Consider the following 18,304-nt stretch of genomic DNA (forward strand, 5'->3'; position numbering starts at 1 on the left):
CCTTGTGTCATATTTTAGGTGGGACAAACTGGTTTTCCAATTCTCTCAAACGATATAATCTCCAAAGTGTCCTTGGAACAGGCTGAAATTTTGTCTAGAAAAATGTCAAAACAGTAAATTTTGAGCATTTCAGAACTTCCCTCTACCCTGAAATTTTGTCTTATAAAACAAAGTAGATGATTTGTGCCAACATTATCCTTACTAATCACTGAAAACATCCTCTAAATCACAAAGATCCAAAGGTCACAAGGAGTAGACTATTACATCCTCCATGATGGGTAGCACTGATGAAGCATATCCTTATCTGTAGAGAGCGGTGGGGTTGGTTCTTTTTATTTTATTTTATTTTATTTTTGGTTTTGATTTTTGTTTGGTTTGATTTTTGTTTTGTTTATTGGTTTGGGGTTTTTTTTTTTTTTGTCGTCAGGGGAAATGACAGTGTTATAATATATTTGTAAGGGTCAATTGCAAATTCACAGGATCATAGAAAGGTTTGGGTTGGAAGAAACTTTAAAGATCATGTAGTTCCAACTACATGGGCCAGGAACCTTCCCCTAGACCAGGTTGCTCAGAGCCCCATCCAACCTGGCCTTGAGCACTTCCAGAGACAGGGAATTCACAACATCTCTGGGAGATGTTCCAGTGTCTCACCACCTTCACAATAAAGAATTTCTTCCTAAAGCCTAATAAAAACCTTCCCTCTGACAGTCTGAAGCCATTCCCCCTGTCCTACCTACATGCCCCTGTAAAAAATCCCTCTCCTCCTTTCTTGTAAGTCCCCTTAAATCCCCCTGAGTCAAGAAGCCTGATTATCAAGACATCTACTTTGCAAATCGTAGCAACATGAATAACACTGTTTAGTAATTACATAGCACTGGTAAAATGTGTGGGCAAAGTTTAATCACTTAACACCCTCAGATGTGCCAACCCCCCTCCACCGCCCCAGCACTGTGAAGGAGGAAACAAAGGAATAATTTCTGCTGCTTTGTAAGAAAGGGAGACTAAGAGGTGAAGTGTGATATAAGGTCAAAATGACGACTCAGAGAGGGTTTTCCAACCATGGGCTGCTTTCCTTGGGCAGTGATAATAGAGAAAGCCACTGCATTTTAGAGAAAAGAAAGTCAGGCAGAGATATGCTGAACTGGCACAGGCAGTTGCTCACTAAACCACTCAGCACTCTGAAGAGTATGCATAAAACAAAAAATGAAAGGGTAAAAGCTGTAATCAGTGGTCATAGTGAACTCTGACATGACTTTGCAAGGGCATCTTCGGGTATTTGGTGTAAGGTGTTGTATGAACAGAAGGGTGTGAAACCTCTGCTTTGCATGAAGAGTCAGATGACTTCCAGGCAGCAAAATGAAAAAATGCCTTGCTTTCACTTCCTTTTGTGTTCAGACCAGATGATAATCCAGCTGTGACTATGGAGTCTCACAGAAGGACCACTTCAATTCTATGCTGCACAAGATTTTTCAATCATATTTTGTCATGTTTTTTGACTAGATTAGGACTAGTGTCCAGACAAAGAGCTTGTGTTAATGTTGAGTGTTCAGTCTTCTCTGGCATGCACTCCAAAGATATCTGCTAAAGAACACAGATAAAACACTGGATGACCTTAAGCCCTCGACAAGTGCAGATATTTTCCAGATACCTCCTGCATTGTTTGTAATGATGATTTTCAGGAAAGGCAGTGCAGGGGAGCCGTCTGAACCTGGGTCTTCCTCACAACCTGACCGTTCACAGTTCTTGGGCGACAAGACATACACTGGACCATGGCAATCTGATTCATCACTTTTGGGTGGAATGGGAAGCCAAACAGGGCTGGAAGAGACACAGGACCCTTGCTTTAACCATCTGCTGTAGGCAGTTGCCTAATTTCAAAATGATTTGGAGGCATGATATTGTATGTCAACAGAAAAGAATATTATGAGACAAGTATGTCAATATTAATGTGGCAGCATTTATTAAAATGTAAGGGATTTGGAAAAGGGATGCTATATTTCTGTATTAAAGTGCATTTCAGTGCAGCTGATGATTTACCACAGAACATTCAATGCTTTGTGTGAAAATTTGAATGTGGAGATAAGTACAAGGTCTGAATCTAGACTCCCCAGGCAGGAGAGTGTACCTCAAATTCAGACCTGCACTCGGAAGACGGCATGACAGAGACAGACGTCATGGCTTTTTTCTTTGCTTTTTGCTTAATTTCTTGCCTCAGTTTATGATAAAATACTTGTAGCAGTGCACTGTGGGCAAAGCACTGCAGTAGGACTAGGAGAGCCTGTTTGTGTTCCTAGATTTGCCTTTCTCATAGGCCGAATGATAATGAATCATCCCATTGCTCTGTGCTTCTATTTTCTTACCTGCAAAATTGGATGCTTGGCAAGCAGCCTTCTCTGAACTATGAGGATATTTAGTGATCAAATCAGCCAAGTAACCTGACAAAACTATAACCATTATTGACAAAATGTGAGTTGGCAAAATCCTTTTTTCCTATGCTTTATCTTCCTGCTATTCTTAGAAGTTTAGTTGTAATGTGAGACCAAAGGGAGGTCATCTGAGAGGCACAGCTTGCTGTGGATGAAATATGTGTCTGACAAGTTTAACAAGGCAGCCTAACCCAGCACAGTCATGTTGGGTGAATAGTTCTCCGTAGAAGGCAGTATTCCTCACTTAATATTTCAGCTCCTGCAATTACATCTTCTGCTTGGCTGGAAAATTACAGCAATTACTTGTGTTCAATTGTGTTGTGATTTGTTCTTAATATATTAGAAAGACTGAGCTGTTTGAATAAAGAGTCTTTCCCAAAGTCCCTTCTTTCAGCTCTTCTTTTCACTCTCTCTAGTAATTCAGCACAAAAGCACTGTTCAAATTAGAACCTGTAATGGCAAAAATTGGGCTTCATGACTCAGTCCCTCTTCCAGTTGTATGTTTCTGACTGCATAAACAATGCCATATGTATCAGGAATCATTTTCACTCTCTCACCTGACATGTCCTTTCCAACACTTTCCCAAAGAATTGCTCCATTGACTCATGGCCAGTCAATGAATCTCAGCAGGTGACCCCATCTTGTAAAATATGCTTGGTTTTCCTGTCTGTGTAAGACTACATTTAGCTGACCCATAACATGTCTTTGTGCTTGCCTTGCATAGCAAGCCAGATGTTTCAAACAATAGGTTTGTTCAGTGGGCTCACATCTGTGAGTTCACTTTGAATTGTGAGTCAACTATGAATTGTGAGTTAACTTCGAATTGCAAGTCAACTTTGAAGTCTGGTGGGACCTCCATTTTGTCATCATCCCTGGAGGTAATTAAAAGGCATGTGAATGTGGCTCTTGAGAACATGGTTTAGTGGTGGACTCAGTAGTGCTTGGTTAGCGGTTGCACTCTATGACCTTAAGGGCCTTTTTCAAAGGAAATGATTCTATGATTCTAATTTCCAGCACAGAATCACAGAATAAAAATGGTTTGAGTTGGAAGGGACTTTTGAAGATCATCTAGTACAACCTTTCTACCGTGGGTGGGCATGTTAACTTTGCATTTGTTTACAGTGCTTTGAAGCATCCTTCAATAGCACTATAACCTTACCTTCGTGTCAACACTTACAGCAATTAAGTTATTGCTTAACCAATTTTAACTTCTTAAACTAAAACCAAGATGTGCGTTGCATAGTGTTACTACCTCAAGCAGATTACAGCACTAATTGTTGTGCAGTACCATGTCTGTTGTGAGATGTGTCCCATCTGTCTGGGCTGCTGTTACCAGAGAGTTCTGACATGCAGCTTTTGAGCCTGCCATTGTTGGTGAAATCTGGTTCTTTTCCCTGAAAACTGACGATTTCCCTGGTAGTAGTAGTGTAGGTCTATTCCACAGGTGGAGGTCCTCTTTCAAGCAGCAAATGAAAAAGACTTGATGGCAATAGAGGTCATTAGCTGAGCTGGAAGGAGCTGCTGGGGAAAGGAAGAATTTCTTCTAAGGAATATCCAAATAGTCATGTGCGGCTGAGATGGAGAGTTCTAATCTTACCTGTTGGGGACCACTTTAATTTTCATCTGTTTCTGATGAGCTACAGACATCTTCCATTGCAGCCTGTGTGAACTGAGCCCATGAGTGCCCTCTTCCTGATTCTCTCTCTTCTCTTTTCCCTATGGGCCCCTTCTTTCTTTCTTTCCCTTGTAGGCTCCTACCTGCACTCTATTCATGTACTGCAGCTTAAAATGATCTGATTTCTTTATAAGACTCTTTATAAGACTCTTTTCCCATAATATCCATCAAAGCAGAGTTTAGTTCCTATACAAAAACATTTTCCCCAGGTATCCTCAATACCATTGTTTCAGGATTCTGTATGCACTCGGACACCACCCTGTCTGTCTTCTTCAATGGGGCTTGTTTTCACCCATGTCCTTCTGTTTTCATATTCTACATACATTAGTGCAAATGAAATGGCACTGGGGAATTTTAATCATTGCCAAGCAGAAATTAGTGTCTTAAGTACTAAATACTCTGCTCCCTCAGATAGTAGACAACCATAGAGGAATTTAATATGATACATCATTGCATTCGTGCTGGAACCTTGTTTGCCCTATTCTGAATCTGGAGGTGAAGAATGCAAAAGTAGCAGAAGTGCAGTTTAGACCATGGAAAGGATGCAAAATGTTTCACAAAAGGATAGCAGTAGAAAGAATGTTTAAATCTCTAAGTGTCTGTATAGAACGCCACGGCAAAGTCAGTGGTTACTTTAAAAGAATACCAGAAATGAGTTGACTGTTGCACTGACCCTTTAACCACAAGATAAGATTTTTTTTTCAGAGGGTATGTAAGAACAGGTTTGAGCCACAATGCATACTCCTCGACTGGTATTGTAATTTCCCCCTTTTCCCCAACCACGTGTAAAAGAAACTTCAGAATCTGCCACGTAAATGTTACCCATTGATGAACCACTGAAGATTTTTCCAGGACCATGCTTTAACAAAGACGCTTTCGAGGGATTCCCTTGATTAGCCAAAAAAATGAAGGGTTCTTATCTAACACTATCTTGTCTAAATATACACAGCCTGTGATGACGAAATAAAAAAATTTCAAGACCAGGTATAAATACCACTGAGAGGCTGATGAAGTTCTGTCGTCTGCTTGCTTCTAATAGAAGATTTAACTATTAGAAGTTGAAGCTCTCTGCTCTTAGACCTGTTCTCCCAGAACTTATCTGAGCAGTTTAACTGAACCATCACCAAGAAAATGGCTTTCCAAATCTACAGCTTGTTTGTTCTGTCTATCATCATGGTTTCTTTTGGACATGTTGAAAATAGATTGCATCTTCTTCAGCTTCAAAATGATATAGACAAACTGAAAGCTGATTTTGTAAGTATAGTCTTCTACTGCATTTCTCTTCTCCTGCTGCTTGTGCTTTACATACAGAGCAAACTTGAGCACTGCTTGACATACTCAATATGTACCAATAGAGGGTAATCATGGAACTAATTTTTTGATCATGCATTTTTTTTTACAAGAATATGGATAATTTCTTTTGTTTTACTAAGCTCTTTCATTAACCTGATTCAGTTTTGCAATAGTCATATCTATTGTAGTAATTTGCATTTATTTCAGGGATGTTCTTTCTTTCACAACAGTTTCTCCTATGTCAATTCAGCCTTAATTACATGGAATACTTTGTAACAAGAAATCTTAATGCAATTTATGGTGAATATATGAATCTTTATCCAGTTCTGACTAGATGTAATTTACTGACTTTTTGAATTTTATGTTAGCAATGTTAATGGGAGATTGAGTACTAGTTAGCAATATAAAAAAATTGGAAATGAACATTTGTTTTAACAAATGCATTTGCTACTTATTTTAAGTTGTAGTAGTGTGTTGCTCAAAGGTGATTCCTACTTCTTATTCTTTTGCACCCTCCAGTCATTTTACTTCCACATGTGAGACTATGATCTGGCATGGGAATGTAATCTGGCACGATATTCTTTCTTGTCAAATAGAATTTTGGTGATTTGATAACTGTAGTGTTAATTCACCAATCTCCATCTAGGAGGCATTAAAGTAGTACACAGCTGAATTCAGCAGGGATTAGTCACAGAGGAGCCAGATCTACAATAGAGTCACTTTTAATTAACAGCTTTTATTTTCAATACATTTCTGTTGAGGTTTTTTTCCCTCTAAATGCATGGAAAAAAACCGCAATGGCTTGCTCATATTTTCAGCTCTGATTTTTCCATGATTTCATCATAATTTTGTGCAAATGACAGTTGAAATTCAGTAGTCAGAGAATCACCCTGAAGTGGTAAAGACTAGTGTGATACTTCAATGTTTGCAGGAAATTGGCTGGAAAATTGGCATTATATCTTAAATTTGTCATTAGTATAGACCAGAGACAGTTTTACTAGAATATATATAATTCTGTTGAAGAGATCCTGAGCCATGGTGAGCTTTTTGCACTGACATTAAAAATTTGCTGCACAGCAGGTGCTTCCCACCTTTCAAAAGTAGAAAAAATCAGTTTGGTAGCATGCTCAGCACAGGGAGTCGATCAGCCTAGGAGGTTTCTGTCAGACTGCAAGTTTTCCCTTTGCACTTACTGTATTTAAATTACTGAGCAGGCAAAAGAAGGAAACAGTCACTGTTGTATACAAAAAGGAAAAAAAGACACACAGAAGAGGAAATGATTCAATTAGTCTTTCCTTGGTAGGAGAGTTGTATTGCTCTTTGTTTCCTAGAACCAGTTGCCAACATGTGATGGTTAAATTCTGTCCCTGTGAGCCTCTCAGATTAGCCCACTAATCTTGCATATCCCCATGCCTGACTGTGGGCTGCTGGGATATTCTCCAGTTCTGCAAATTATAGTTTTATAGTAAAACCAGTTCATTCTTGTTCCACATGAGATTTTACTGAGACTGTATGAATTTAAGGTCACAGATTACAAACTGCTGGACTTTGACTTATCAGAAAACATGCCAAGATCAGACCTAATGATTTTCCAGCCAGTTGCTGTGCTTATGAGCTTGTATCTTCATCTGTCAATAGCAAAATTTACAGGGAGCATTTGGGAAAATAGATATGCTAAACATGTCTATTCAGATGAGTTGTAGCAGGAGAAGGCATTGAAAAGTGGACTAATACCACTTCTGATACCAGGCAGCCAAGCAATGGGATTTGGTGGTGAGAGAACTGAAAGCATTGTGATAGCTATAGGCCAGATGTGCAAAAATCTGAATTTTGCTGCTCATTTGAATAAAGGACACAAATTTGCTTTGTGATAAATATTGTTTGTGTAATAGATATGTTTGCTCTTTTTTGCAGAACTCGAGTCATTCTGATGTAGCTGATGGTGGACCTATTTTTACAGAGAAGCTATCAGGCTGGACAGAGGTGAGTCAGAACCAGATATGATGAAGCATCTCAGGCGCTTTTAAGGGCACCTTTGGTACTAAGCAGCTCCTAGAACTAGAGTAATTAGCTGCAGTAGAATGAACATGAGCAGGGTTCTCTTTGGTAGCTTGGAAAGGAGACAAAAATATCCACAAAAAAGCTTTATGCTGCACCATGAACTGACCCTGAGGTACAGCCAAGCCTGGGAGATGGGTTGCAACATCATCTTTATTATCTTGTTTCAAGTGGCAGAGAACACCTGTATGTTGTGTTTTATCTTCCTTCCTTTCCCTGCTGATGAGGGAAAAGCACTCAGAGACCTTTCTTTTTGATTATATTTTTCAACAGAGAAATGAAAAAAGGATCATCCTGAGTCAGATTATTTCCATGTACTTGAAAATGCTTGAAAACACTGACAGGTCAAAGGCTCATGTGAGGAACATATCTGAGGAGCTCCATACTCTGAAAGAAAGCCTTTCTGATGGCTCAAAGAAGATAGAAGATCTCAAAGACCTGACAAAACTTCAGGTAAGGTTCTTCCTTTGCCTCCAAAGCCCATGATGTTATATTTTCCAGTTGTGATTTGAGTGTGATTCAAGCCGATAACACTTCAGTAACCTATATGGTAATCCCTGTCTAGCTCAGTTCATGCTGGAAAACCAAATATTTCCGGCTGCAGGGGCTGCTGCAGGTCTACGGTGTGGGGTAGTGCTGAGTCTTGCTGTAATGTGGCACAGAGGTGCTGGCAGCACTGTCACACAGTCTGTACACCAGAGCTGCTACTGACACAGCCGTTTGTGGCATAGAAATGGCTGGGGAAGTTGTGCCTGGCTATGGAATGCTCTGTGGCTGTGGGAGCCCTTGGCTCGTGGTGCATGTGCCAATGGCACAAGCCACCAACCTCCACAGGGGTCTGCAGACAATGCCCCAGCGGAATCAGCTGCTTTTAACTACAGGGTAGTTCTGTTTCACAGAATATGGCTGGTCTGTGGCAGGTTGCAAAGTAGCACAGAAAGTGGAAAACAAAAATCTGTGACAAAATATCTCTTTGTTGTGGGAATTAGGCAGCAGGGAATTGAAAATTGCAGATATCCTTCTGGTTTACCCTGGTAGCAGGGTATCCTGCAGGCTGTGATCAGTAAACAATTATAGCTCTTGGCGTGACTTTTATTCCATTTGTTTCTTCCTTATTACAGATGAGTGACTTGAAAATTCAGCGCAAGGCTGTGAATGAGCTGTTCAGTGTCCTACAAAAACTGGGGGATACCTCAAGTTCCCACAAAAGAAAAAGAAGGCAGTTTCAGAGGCTGTGCAAATGCTAATGCCATCATATCTTTTGTACTGAGCTACTGCGCAAATCTTGTTGTGACAAGAATTTTTTGTTTCAATCTTTCTATTGATTTTTATACATTTATTTATTAATATTTAAGTGTCTTAAATAATTATTTATAAAGAAATACTAATCAAAGTATTTATACTCCCTAATATTATGTAAGAGATGACTTTGTCTTAAAATCCTGTCTATTTGTTATATGTTTGTTGACCTGAAAATACAGAATGAAGCAATGTTTATCCAGTTTCCATCTGGAAAACTTCAAATGACACGGTATGGTACCCAGCTTTCCATCTGGTGCTGTCTTGAGAGAGGGATGTTATAAGATAAGTCTCATCTATTTGGCATGGAGATACAAGCACCAGTACAGGGAAGTTACTCTATTCAGGAAAACATATTTATGCCTGTTTACTACTAAACATATATAAATCCAAATCAAGCAAGTAGACATGCTTAAAGATAAGCAAATGTTGAAGCACATTTCTGAATTAGAGGATTGATGATTAATTGCTGGTTACTATTATTATTACTATTATTATTATGCACTGAAGTTACCAGGAGGGCAGTCTACTTAATATCTCAAGAGAATGTGACTAACTGTATTGCACTGACTTAACTTAAACTCTCAGATTTTTAAAATTTCTGTTGGGTTTTTTTTGTACTGAACCATTCAAATGTGTGTGTTGTAATTTTATTTATTTGGAGGTAATAGTATGGAAGTTTTTATCTCGTGGACTATATTTTTGCACTGGAATATTATTAAAAACTTTGGATTTTTCAATGGAGACTTTTTGAAATTGGAATATTAAATAAATAAATAATTTTTAAAAGCATGTTTTCATGTTTATTCATCATCATCTCTGTGAAAAGTAAAACGCTAATTTTGCCCAGGCACATAAAACATATTTTCTTCCTGCCTGTCCAAGACTTAGGGAAGGATAATGTCTTTAAAGGAATATGGCAGAAGAGTCTAAAATTCCCAAGTTTTTCTTGTATCTGTTTGAGAAAACATTTTGCTTGTGAGAAGGCACTGCTCATTTGAAATTTGTTAATGCTCTGGTTTAAGAGAAAAAACACTCTCAAATTTCTCTGCATGTCAAAGTTATGGAGCCCGGACTGAGCTCAGCCCATCTGTTGGGCTCTCCGCAAGTGGTATAAGCTGGAGGCCTGGGGTAACTTGGGCCAGTCTCACAGGCTTCGAATTCTCAGGTCCTCAGGGCTTTACCGGGCAAATTATCTGTGGGTAGACTGGCTGAACTGACTGGGAACAGGGCAGATTTTCCTTGGCATTCCTGCCAACATGAGACTTCCAACTACCCCCTGAGATTTGACTGAATCAGCAAAATCCTGAAACAGCACCACATCACGCCCGAAGTTTAGTTGCAGTAAGCCCTACAAGTTTAGTTGTAATTGTTGCAGCCATTCCTGCTCTCATGGGCTCAGCTGTCTCCCCCAGTGCAAGATGCACTTCATTCATATCCACATTTGACAGTCCAGCAAAGTGACTCTGTGATCCTGGAGACTCGAACTAATTTTGAAGGAAACAGCTGTTCTTGTTTATATTCATCACAGGCATGCATATGCAAGGAAGGTGCAAGTGAAATTTCTCCCGTAGGATTTCTCCAGTTCCAGGACTAAGCATGAGAAGCCTCAGTAAGTATTTAACATAGACAATGTGTCCTTCTGTGCTCATGATCTTACATGAGGTATTAAAGGAGACTAACTCACCTTTGCCAGGTGCAGCAAGTTCTATTGAAAAAAATACAATAAAAAGAAAGAAAATGAAAAAGAAATTAAAGAAAAGGAAGAAGAGAAGAGAAGAGAAGAGAAGAGAAGAGAAGAGAAGAGAAGAGAAGAGAAGAGAAGAGAAGAGAAGAGAAGAGAAGAGAAGAAGAGAAGAGGAAGAAGGAAAAATGAAAAACCTAACAGAAAGGTTAAAGTTTCATTAGTCATTGGCAGTGAGACAGTGTGTTTCCCCACTACTCCTGAGTGAATTAATACTCTATTTCTTGAATTAAAGCCAAGACTGGCTAGAAACTACTTTATTAGACTATAAACTGAAAAATCTACAGTCCTTCCACACCCTGCCGTATGGTTCCATGGAAACACAATTAAGGTAATTGCATCCAGAAGAAATAACATTTCCCTATCCAACCTGCTTTAGCTGTGTGTACCCAAACCTGTGTTCTGCTATCCCCTGCATTTCTGAAGTTGTTGCAGTAAACCTGGCTCAAAACAGCAAGTGTTTTGTGGGGAGGTTTTGCTCAGTCACACAATTTCCTGGGTTCTTCTCATCCCTGTGCTGGGTAGCAGAGAAGCAGCAAAGGAATGAGCAGTGCAGACATGGAATAGCAGCTGTCACTGCTGACAAAAGGTGTCATTTCAGTAGTTTGGTGGTTTGGTTTTTTGTTTGTTTGTTTAGTTGATTAGTTGGATTTTTTTTCTTTATTTTCCCCCAAAGTATCCTTATTTCCAACAGGATTAAGCAACTTGAAACTTTTCATGTTAAACCTGACACCAGACATTGTAGAGATTCACCAGTGCTACTACAGTTACCTAATCATTCAAAGAAATTTCAAGAATAAATTTCTCATATTGACCTGACTTTTCTCTGCCCATGGTAAGTCTGTGCAATTTCTACAGAGCGCTTAAGATAAACTGCTGAACATTCCTCACTTTGTTCTGTTACTGTGACTATAGTGGTAGAGAAGAATATCATAAAAATCAGTCTCTACAAAACCATCCCATCCCATCCCATCCCATCCCATCCCGTCCCATCCCGTCCCATCCCATCCTATCCCATCCCATTGTTTTTTTGCATGTATGTAACTGTATACTGTACAAATTAGGTGAATCACTTTTAACATGAAAACCTGTAATCTCTTCTCTGACATTCATAGGAGTCCTGGATCTCCTTTTCTATGTCATTCCTCACAATATCCAAGTGAGGAAGGCACTTCCAGCTAAGTTAAATGTAAGAGTGAAATTAATTTTAATGGCTACCATAAATATTTCTACAGAAAAATATAGCAGCAACTTTGGCTATTTTTGACTGAAGGTTGATGCAATTTCTTCCACCTACACTATCTGAGAGTGTTAATACATGCCCATGCTTGGGAGTGAAAAGATATTATCTACTATTTAGTAGTTAAAATTAGAAAGCAAAAAAGTCAAAAGGAAAACCAATTGTCTGAGAATCTCATTTTGTTTTACGCATCACTTCTGTAGCACATTAATTCTGTCCTTACTCTCTATTCCTGGATACTGCCAGTACTGATTTTAGTCTACCATTTTATCACCTTGTCACTCCGTATTTTTAAGTCCTTTAATAGTTTTCTGGGGCTGGACCTCCTCTTTGTATCCAGCGTAACTTAGTACATCAGTAAACTTAGTTATGAACATTAATAGTTTACTACATCACCAAACTTAATTGTGAATATGAATGAGTAAGCTAACATGAATAACCCAGTACATCAGCAAACTTAATGCACAACTCCCTGTTTCTCAAACTGCTGATGGCTGCATTTTAAATCATGGTAATACTAAGGTTGGAAAAGACCTCTAGGACCATGGACACCAACTGTCAACACAACACCATTGTGCTCACCCCTAAACTGTAGCCCCAACTCTCACATCCACATGCCTTTGGAATAGTTAGAGGGGTGATCCCAGCACTTCCTTGTGCAGCCTATGCCAATGCATGACCAATGGCACAGTCCCCAAGCAAGGCCTCTCATGACTGAATGCACTTAACTGCAAAAACCATTCACTGATTCCTGCTCCTTCTTTTTCTTTTATTTTAACCAATTACATATTTATGTGAGGAGTTTCTTGTAATAGCTCAACTTCTTCAGTAGCTTTACAGTGACACTCAGCAGGGATTCTTTTGAAGCTCAAAGAAGTGGTGGTATTTTGTCTCCCCCTTGTCTATATTCCCTGACTCTTCACGGAACTCTACTATAAACAAGAAGTGTGATATATTATGTCACAAATGTCACAATATTTACTATTTCCTTTTGCACCACAATTATCCACGAGCCTGCGCTGTCTTGGTACTGGGCAGTAAGGATGTCACTTTTACCACTCTGCAGTTTTCTGGGATTCTCCTGCAGCCTTTTAGAAAATTAATATCCAAGAAGCCCACTTTGTGCATGCCTAGTGTAGGGGCAGACTCAAGAGTGGGTTGGATCCTGCAAGCCCCAGAATTTGTAATTCAGCTGTTTTATCCTTGAGTCCTGCAGGACTCCCAAGTGAGGGCTGTCAGCTCAAATCTGTCCTTGCCATCATCTTCCTCGACTAGTCTAGGAGTGACCATGGGATTATTTTTTTGTCAGTGGTAAGCAGAAATAATAACAAAGTCTAAAAAGGTCTGGAGGTGTAAAAACCCAAACTTGTCAGACAGGTGTGGGATTTCAGGCCAAAAATAGCTAATCATACAAAACCTCTCACCTCTTTGCTGTCTTGTGTGGGGCAGAGTGATAACAACAACTTCTGCAATGCATGGGATGTATGTAGGCTGCTGAAGTAGGTGAGGAGCACTACAATGGCCTTGCAACAGCAAAAATATTACTTCTGGGTGTCTTATCTAGCTGTTGGTCCTCATGCAAGATAGCAAAATAAGGCCATTTATCTTCCAGCTTCTTCTTTCATTCTTTTATTTCCACAGTTCCCTCTTACAGTAAGCAGAGACTTCCTGGCAAGCAATAAGGAAAGCGTAAGCCAAAAATCTACCTGCAGAAAAAAGTGGAGTAGTTCCTTGATCCATAGCAAAACCAGCTGTGTCTGTGTGGTGGTCACATTATCCAGAGGGAAACTAGAATTGAAGAGGGCTCCATTCCCTCCTGCACAAAGTGGTGAGTAACCTCCTGCACCACTCCGTGCTCACTGCTCTCACAGGCAAACGTCATTTGCGACGTTTCCCTCTATTTCATTGGTTAAAGATGACCTTGACCTTCTAAAACAGAAAGCAAACCAGTCAGGTAAATCTGGTCTCTAAATCAACTCAGGGTTGTGAGTTTAACAGGAACAAATGACACTTAGTTCTTCTTCACAGATTGGATCGATGCTATCAAAAACATGCAATAAAATATATCGCTGTGCATAAGCATTTCCCCAGAAAAGTGTTCTCGAAAAATGTGTCATCATTACAATGAACCCAAAGCTCATGACACCGAAGGAAAGTCATTCCACAGTTCATGATTTTATTTTATCCTCAGGCTGTTAATGTCACCAGAGGTAAGGAAATTCCCCCCACAGTCACCTGTCTGATAGGTTCCCGAAGGTCAAACATGTGTTGCTATCTGGCAACTGTCCCTCTCGGGCATGCACAACTGTCCTCAGTCCACTTTCATGTCTTCCTGCATTATCATCCGGTGTCCTCCTCCACAGATTTCTGGTTGCATCCTTAAAAACTGAAGACATCAATGATTTATGATCTTACAAGGATGAATTTAGACTTCCAGCTTTCACTGCATCTTTAGAAGGACAATAGAACAGAAACACTATGTAAATAATGCTGCACTAGCAGTTAAAATTTATTTTCAGGAATTTATAAGATATTTTTTCCCCACTTGAGCTACATGATCACACTATTTCAAGAAACCATGATGATAAATTGAGTTTGAAATACTTACCTACATTGAAAATTTGGCTATCAGGCGAAACAAATCCCTCTTACCCAATTTATTGCAATAATCATGTACAGCTCTTTACTATCTCTAGTGAAAATCCAATGGTATGCTGTTCACTTGAGGTATATAATTCCTTGTGCAGTTGGTGCTGCTTGAGATTTCTGTTACAGGTTGATTGATTCAAAAATTCACAAAATTCAATGGAAGGATTCCTTTTGATTTAAAAGTGATTTGAGCTGGGAAATTGGATTTAGACTGTCAATATAAGCTGCTTATTTTTAAAAAACTCCCTCATAACTAGAGTGGGGTGCCCAAACAAATGACTCTAATAGATGAAAAAGTATAGAAAAGGCTGAGAGTTTAAAATATATCCTGCACTTTAATGACAAAACCAATCAGCAATGTTCACATTTCCTGAGAATATTCCTATTTTCCCTAAATAATCTCAAAATTCCTCACATTTGACCCTGGTAATACAGTCTTGAGAATTATGGAGAGTGTGAGTTGCTTCACATCATCAGAAACCCACTACACACCATGGGCTTTATTTAATTTGGATGGTCCAGCCTTACTAGCTTTTGGTTCCTGAACCATGCTTCTCTTTTGGCCACTCCAGGCACTCAGGCAACACCTTTTACTCAACGATGGAAAGATTTTATTACTCACTGGTTTGGTGTTGATTACAAATAAATATGCTGAAGTCCTTTCCCTTATTTAGGACAGTAGAAAAATGTTTGGAATAAAGCAGCTGTGAATTTATGGAAAGGCCATAATTTATTGATAAACGACAAAAGTGTCAAGTTACATAAAATAATACCATAAAATTATTACTTTAGAATGCATACAGTACCTCTCAGAGACTTCCAGAAAATACTTAAAAGGCTGTCAACTGCCCTATTTCATTCATGTGCTTGTTCTCTTAGTTTGTTCATTAACAGAGCAGTTTAATAAAAATGATCAATGAATGGACAAATTGTTGAGATTTTTCACCTGACACAAACAAGCAATGAGTCCAAAAGTCGAGCTGGTGAAATTAATGTTGGCTATCTAGTAACTGGGTCTTTTTTCCATAGACTTTGTAAAAATAATTTGCTTCTTAGCAAATTTTCAGCATGAAAAAATTAATGTGGTTTTCAGATGGTGTTTATCACAAGTGGCTAGTGACATGGATATAAATGGAAAAAATGATTCATTTTAAAACCTTGAGCTGGTCTTAGTAAGCTGGCTCTTCATTTCAGAAAGTTCTTATGAATTCTAAAGTTATGTGTAGACCAACCACATAAATGCTACATGAACACACGGTAGGGAAAAACAGGAATTAAAAGAAGAAATTTTCATGCGTTTGTGCCTGTATTAAAAATAAGCTACACAAAGATGGACAAAATAAGTATCTTTTTATCTGCACAGAGGAAAACAAAGTCTCAGATGAAAAGTAAAAGTCACTTCAGCTAAGTAGTTTCTGTTTAGTGACAGAAATTTCTTCTTAACAAGCCTTTCACATGCCATTCAAAAAAAAAAAAAACCAAACCAACCAACAAACCAAACAAAACCAACCCCAAACTTAAATTTGCACATTTTTCAGAAATGGTGTTTGACTACCTGTGGAACCCACTTACTGAAAGCTCTGTCTCAAACCAAAGGTGCTCTTGGAGGGTGTGAAAAGCACTGTCTGGCCTGACTCTGGCTAAAGTTAAGGAATAGATGTGCTGCTTCCACAATTTTTAATAGCCCTAGGCACCTTTTTAGTCCATACAGCACTCATTTCATGTATTTTTTATTTTGTTAGACCATTTACAACATCAATTCATAGGTTTTCAATTTTGCTAGGCCATTTTCTATTTCAAAGGGACTTTTCTGATAAACTTTCTGAAATGGTGAGAAAACGACTGACAATACAGAAGCAGAATTTTCAAGAGGACACATTTGATACTGGATAGACTTCTTTTTGATTTATTTGTCAGGATGATCTATCATTTCCAGGACATGCTTGTGTGCATTTCTCTGAGGGGCATTTCTGAACGTGCAAAACAGTGATGTGGCAGGGATCTTAGGAAATAATAAGTTAGGATCTCAGTCTGAGTTAGCACTTCCCTCTGTGTGAGAAAAAATAAGAAACACATCTGCCCTGACCCTCTTCCCACATGGATAATTCTGCTCCTCCTGGTGCCTGTGTTTCCTTGTATCTTCTCTGATCTTAAATTCAGAGTAAACAATCTACAGCTGAGCATTTGCTCAGTGATTCAGATGGGCAAATGAGCAAGGCTTGGGACTTAACCTTCTTCCTAAATCCTTGTTTCTGGTTCAAATTTCCATTGCTTTGCTATGTTTTCTTCCTGATCAGTCAGTTTTCTCTCTGGTCACCTGTGACTCATTCTCTCCCGCTCCCAGGAAAGTTTTTACACTACTTGGCCCTTCCAAGAGACCAACCTTCCTGAATCTATGATGCGGGCCAAAACTCATTCTTTCCTATGGATCTCTTTTCAGGACTTACTGCTTCCCATGAGATGTGACCCAGATAATGCCGGCTGAACACAAAGGAAATCTCTGTCTGATGAACGTATGTGTGTTTGTATTTATACAAACATGAATACATGTTAATACCTGTCTGCTTTCAGAAAAGTCCAAACCACCCTTTCTCTATCTTCATCCATTCTCTACCACCCATATCTTAAGAGAACTGCACATTATTCAGCCAAACAATTTAGCCATTTCTAAAAATAATTATTTGACTTTATTGTGATCCTTCTGATCTTCTCTCTGTTCTTTATTCTATCAAAGCCACTTGCACCCTGGGTTTATGAAATTTATTAGCACCTTGTAAGCTCCTATCAAATATTGGTAGCTAATTCAGTTGAGCTAATATTGTAGTGCTCTGTCCCTATCATCTTCTGTGGTATCCATTATTTGGAGAGATTCTTACATAAGAAATAATGAGTCTACCATTTAAGTGTGGGAGTTTTACTTGTCTGGCTATTTCTTACCTGTAGTTAATTAGTTTAATCTTCAGAGGAAAGTCTGTGGGTTTTGTTCCTTTTTACTCTTATTGTTTTCTTCCTGGTAGTTATTCTCAATTTGTCTGTGTTTGAGCTAGAAGAGACAACGCCTCTTCAGCCACAAGAATATGCAAAGACATGTATAACAAATTTAGCATCCAAGGACCTTCTGCTATTCTGAGATATCAAAATAACACTGTTACTGTTTTTCACCTCCAAGAAGGAACGAGAGGGGATAGATGGTCTTGAGTTTAAAAATGTCTGACTTAGGGTTAGCTCAAGAAGAAAGATGAATTTCCTTTCCACTATCATCCTGCTTTACCACCCCAAAGTACTGGCACACAAAATTTTATCTTACTGAGGGATGCATACACTTGTGTAACTTGCCCCAAACCCAACTATTCTGCAGCAGGATTTATTCATTTATACTTATCACCTGGACTACACACTTGAGTTAAACCATTAAATAATATTGTTGAAAAGGAAATGCTAGCTTTCATGTGCTTGAGAGGTGAGGGGAAGGTCTGTAACAAAATTCAGGAGAAAAGGTCCCAGGCAGTACCACCACCTGATAGCCTGGTTTTGTACCACATCTGTCTCAGAGTGCCAGAGGCAAGCCAAATTTTCTTTCCTGCAGATGCACAATTTTAAGAATTGCTGAGCTGTGTGGGCTCAAATTCACCTCTGGGCTGAGTGGCAAGGCACCTGCCAGGAACACCTCATGCAGTTCAGCTCCAACCCCCACCCGCCTTCAGCTTGCACAGGTGGCTAAACCAACAGAAAACCAAACCATAGACCTTGTGAAATAGACGTTAATTGCTACACAGCTCCCAGCAAGCAGGGCTTAAAGCAGCCCCGGATTCCCTGCGTGTGTCTAATACATAGCATTACATACCTGCTCTCACTGGACCCCTTGCTAGCAGAGATGATCTAGCCAACTGTATAAATTTTGGGGTGAACAAACATCTATT

The 18,304-nt window shown here is 39.2% G+C and overlaps 1 protein-coding gene across 1 annotated transcript; it reads left to right on the top strand.

The window, feature by feature from the left end:
• Nucleotides 1-5,157: 5,157 nt before the first annotated feature.
• IFNG (interferon gamma) lies at nt 5,158-9,507 on the top strand. The gene is made up of 4 exons (XM_032106775.1): nt 5,158-5,355; nt 7,309-7,377; nt 7,726-7,905; nt 8,574-9,507. The coding sequence occupies exons 1-4, from the start codon at nt 5,233-5,235 to the stop codon at nt 8,697-8,699; spliced, it is 498 nt and encodes a 165-aa protein (XP_031962666.1). The 5' UTR covers nt 5,158-5,232; the 3' UTR covers nt 8,700-9,507.
• Nucleotides 9,508-18,304: the final 8,797 nt, after the last annotated feature.

The sequence above is a fragment of the Corvus moneduloides genome, chromosome 4 (assembly GCF_009650955.1).
Source record: "Corvus moneduloides isolate bCorMon1 chromosome 4, bCorMon1.pri, whole genome shotgun sequence".
Classification (NCBI taxonomy): Eukaryota; Metazoa; Chordata; class Aves; order Passeriformes; family Corvidae; genus Corvus; species Corvus moneduloides.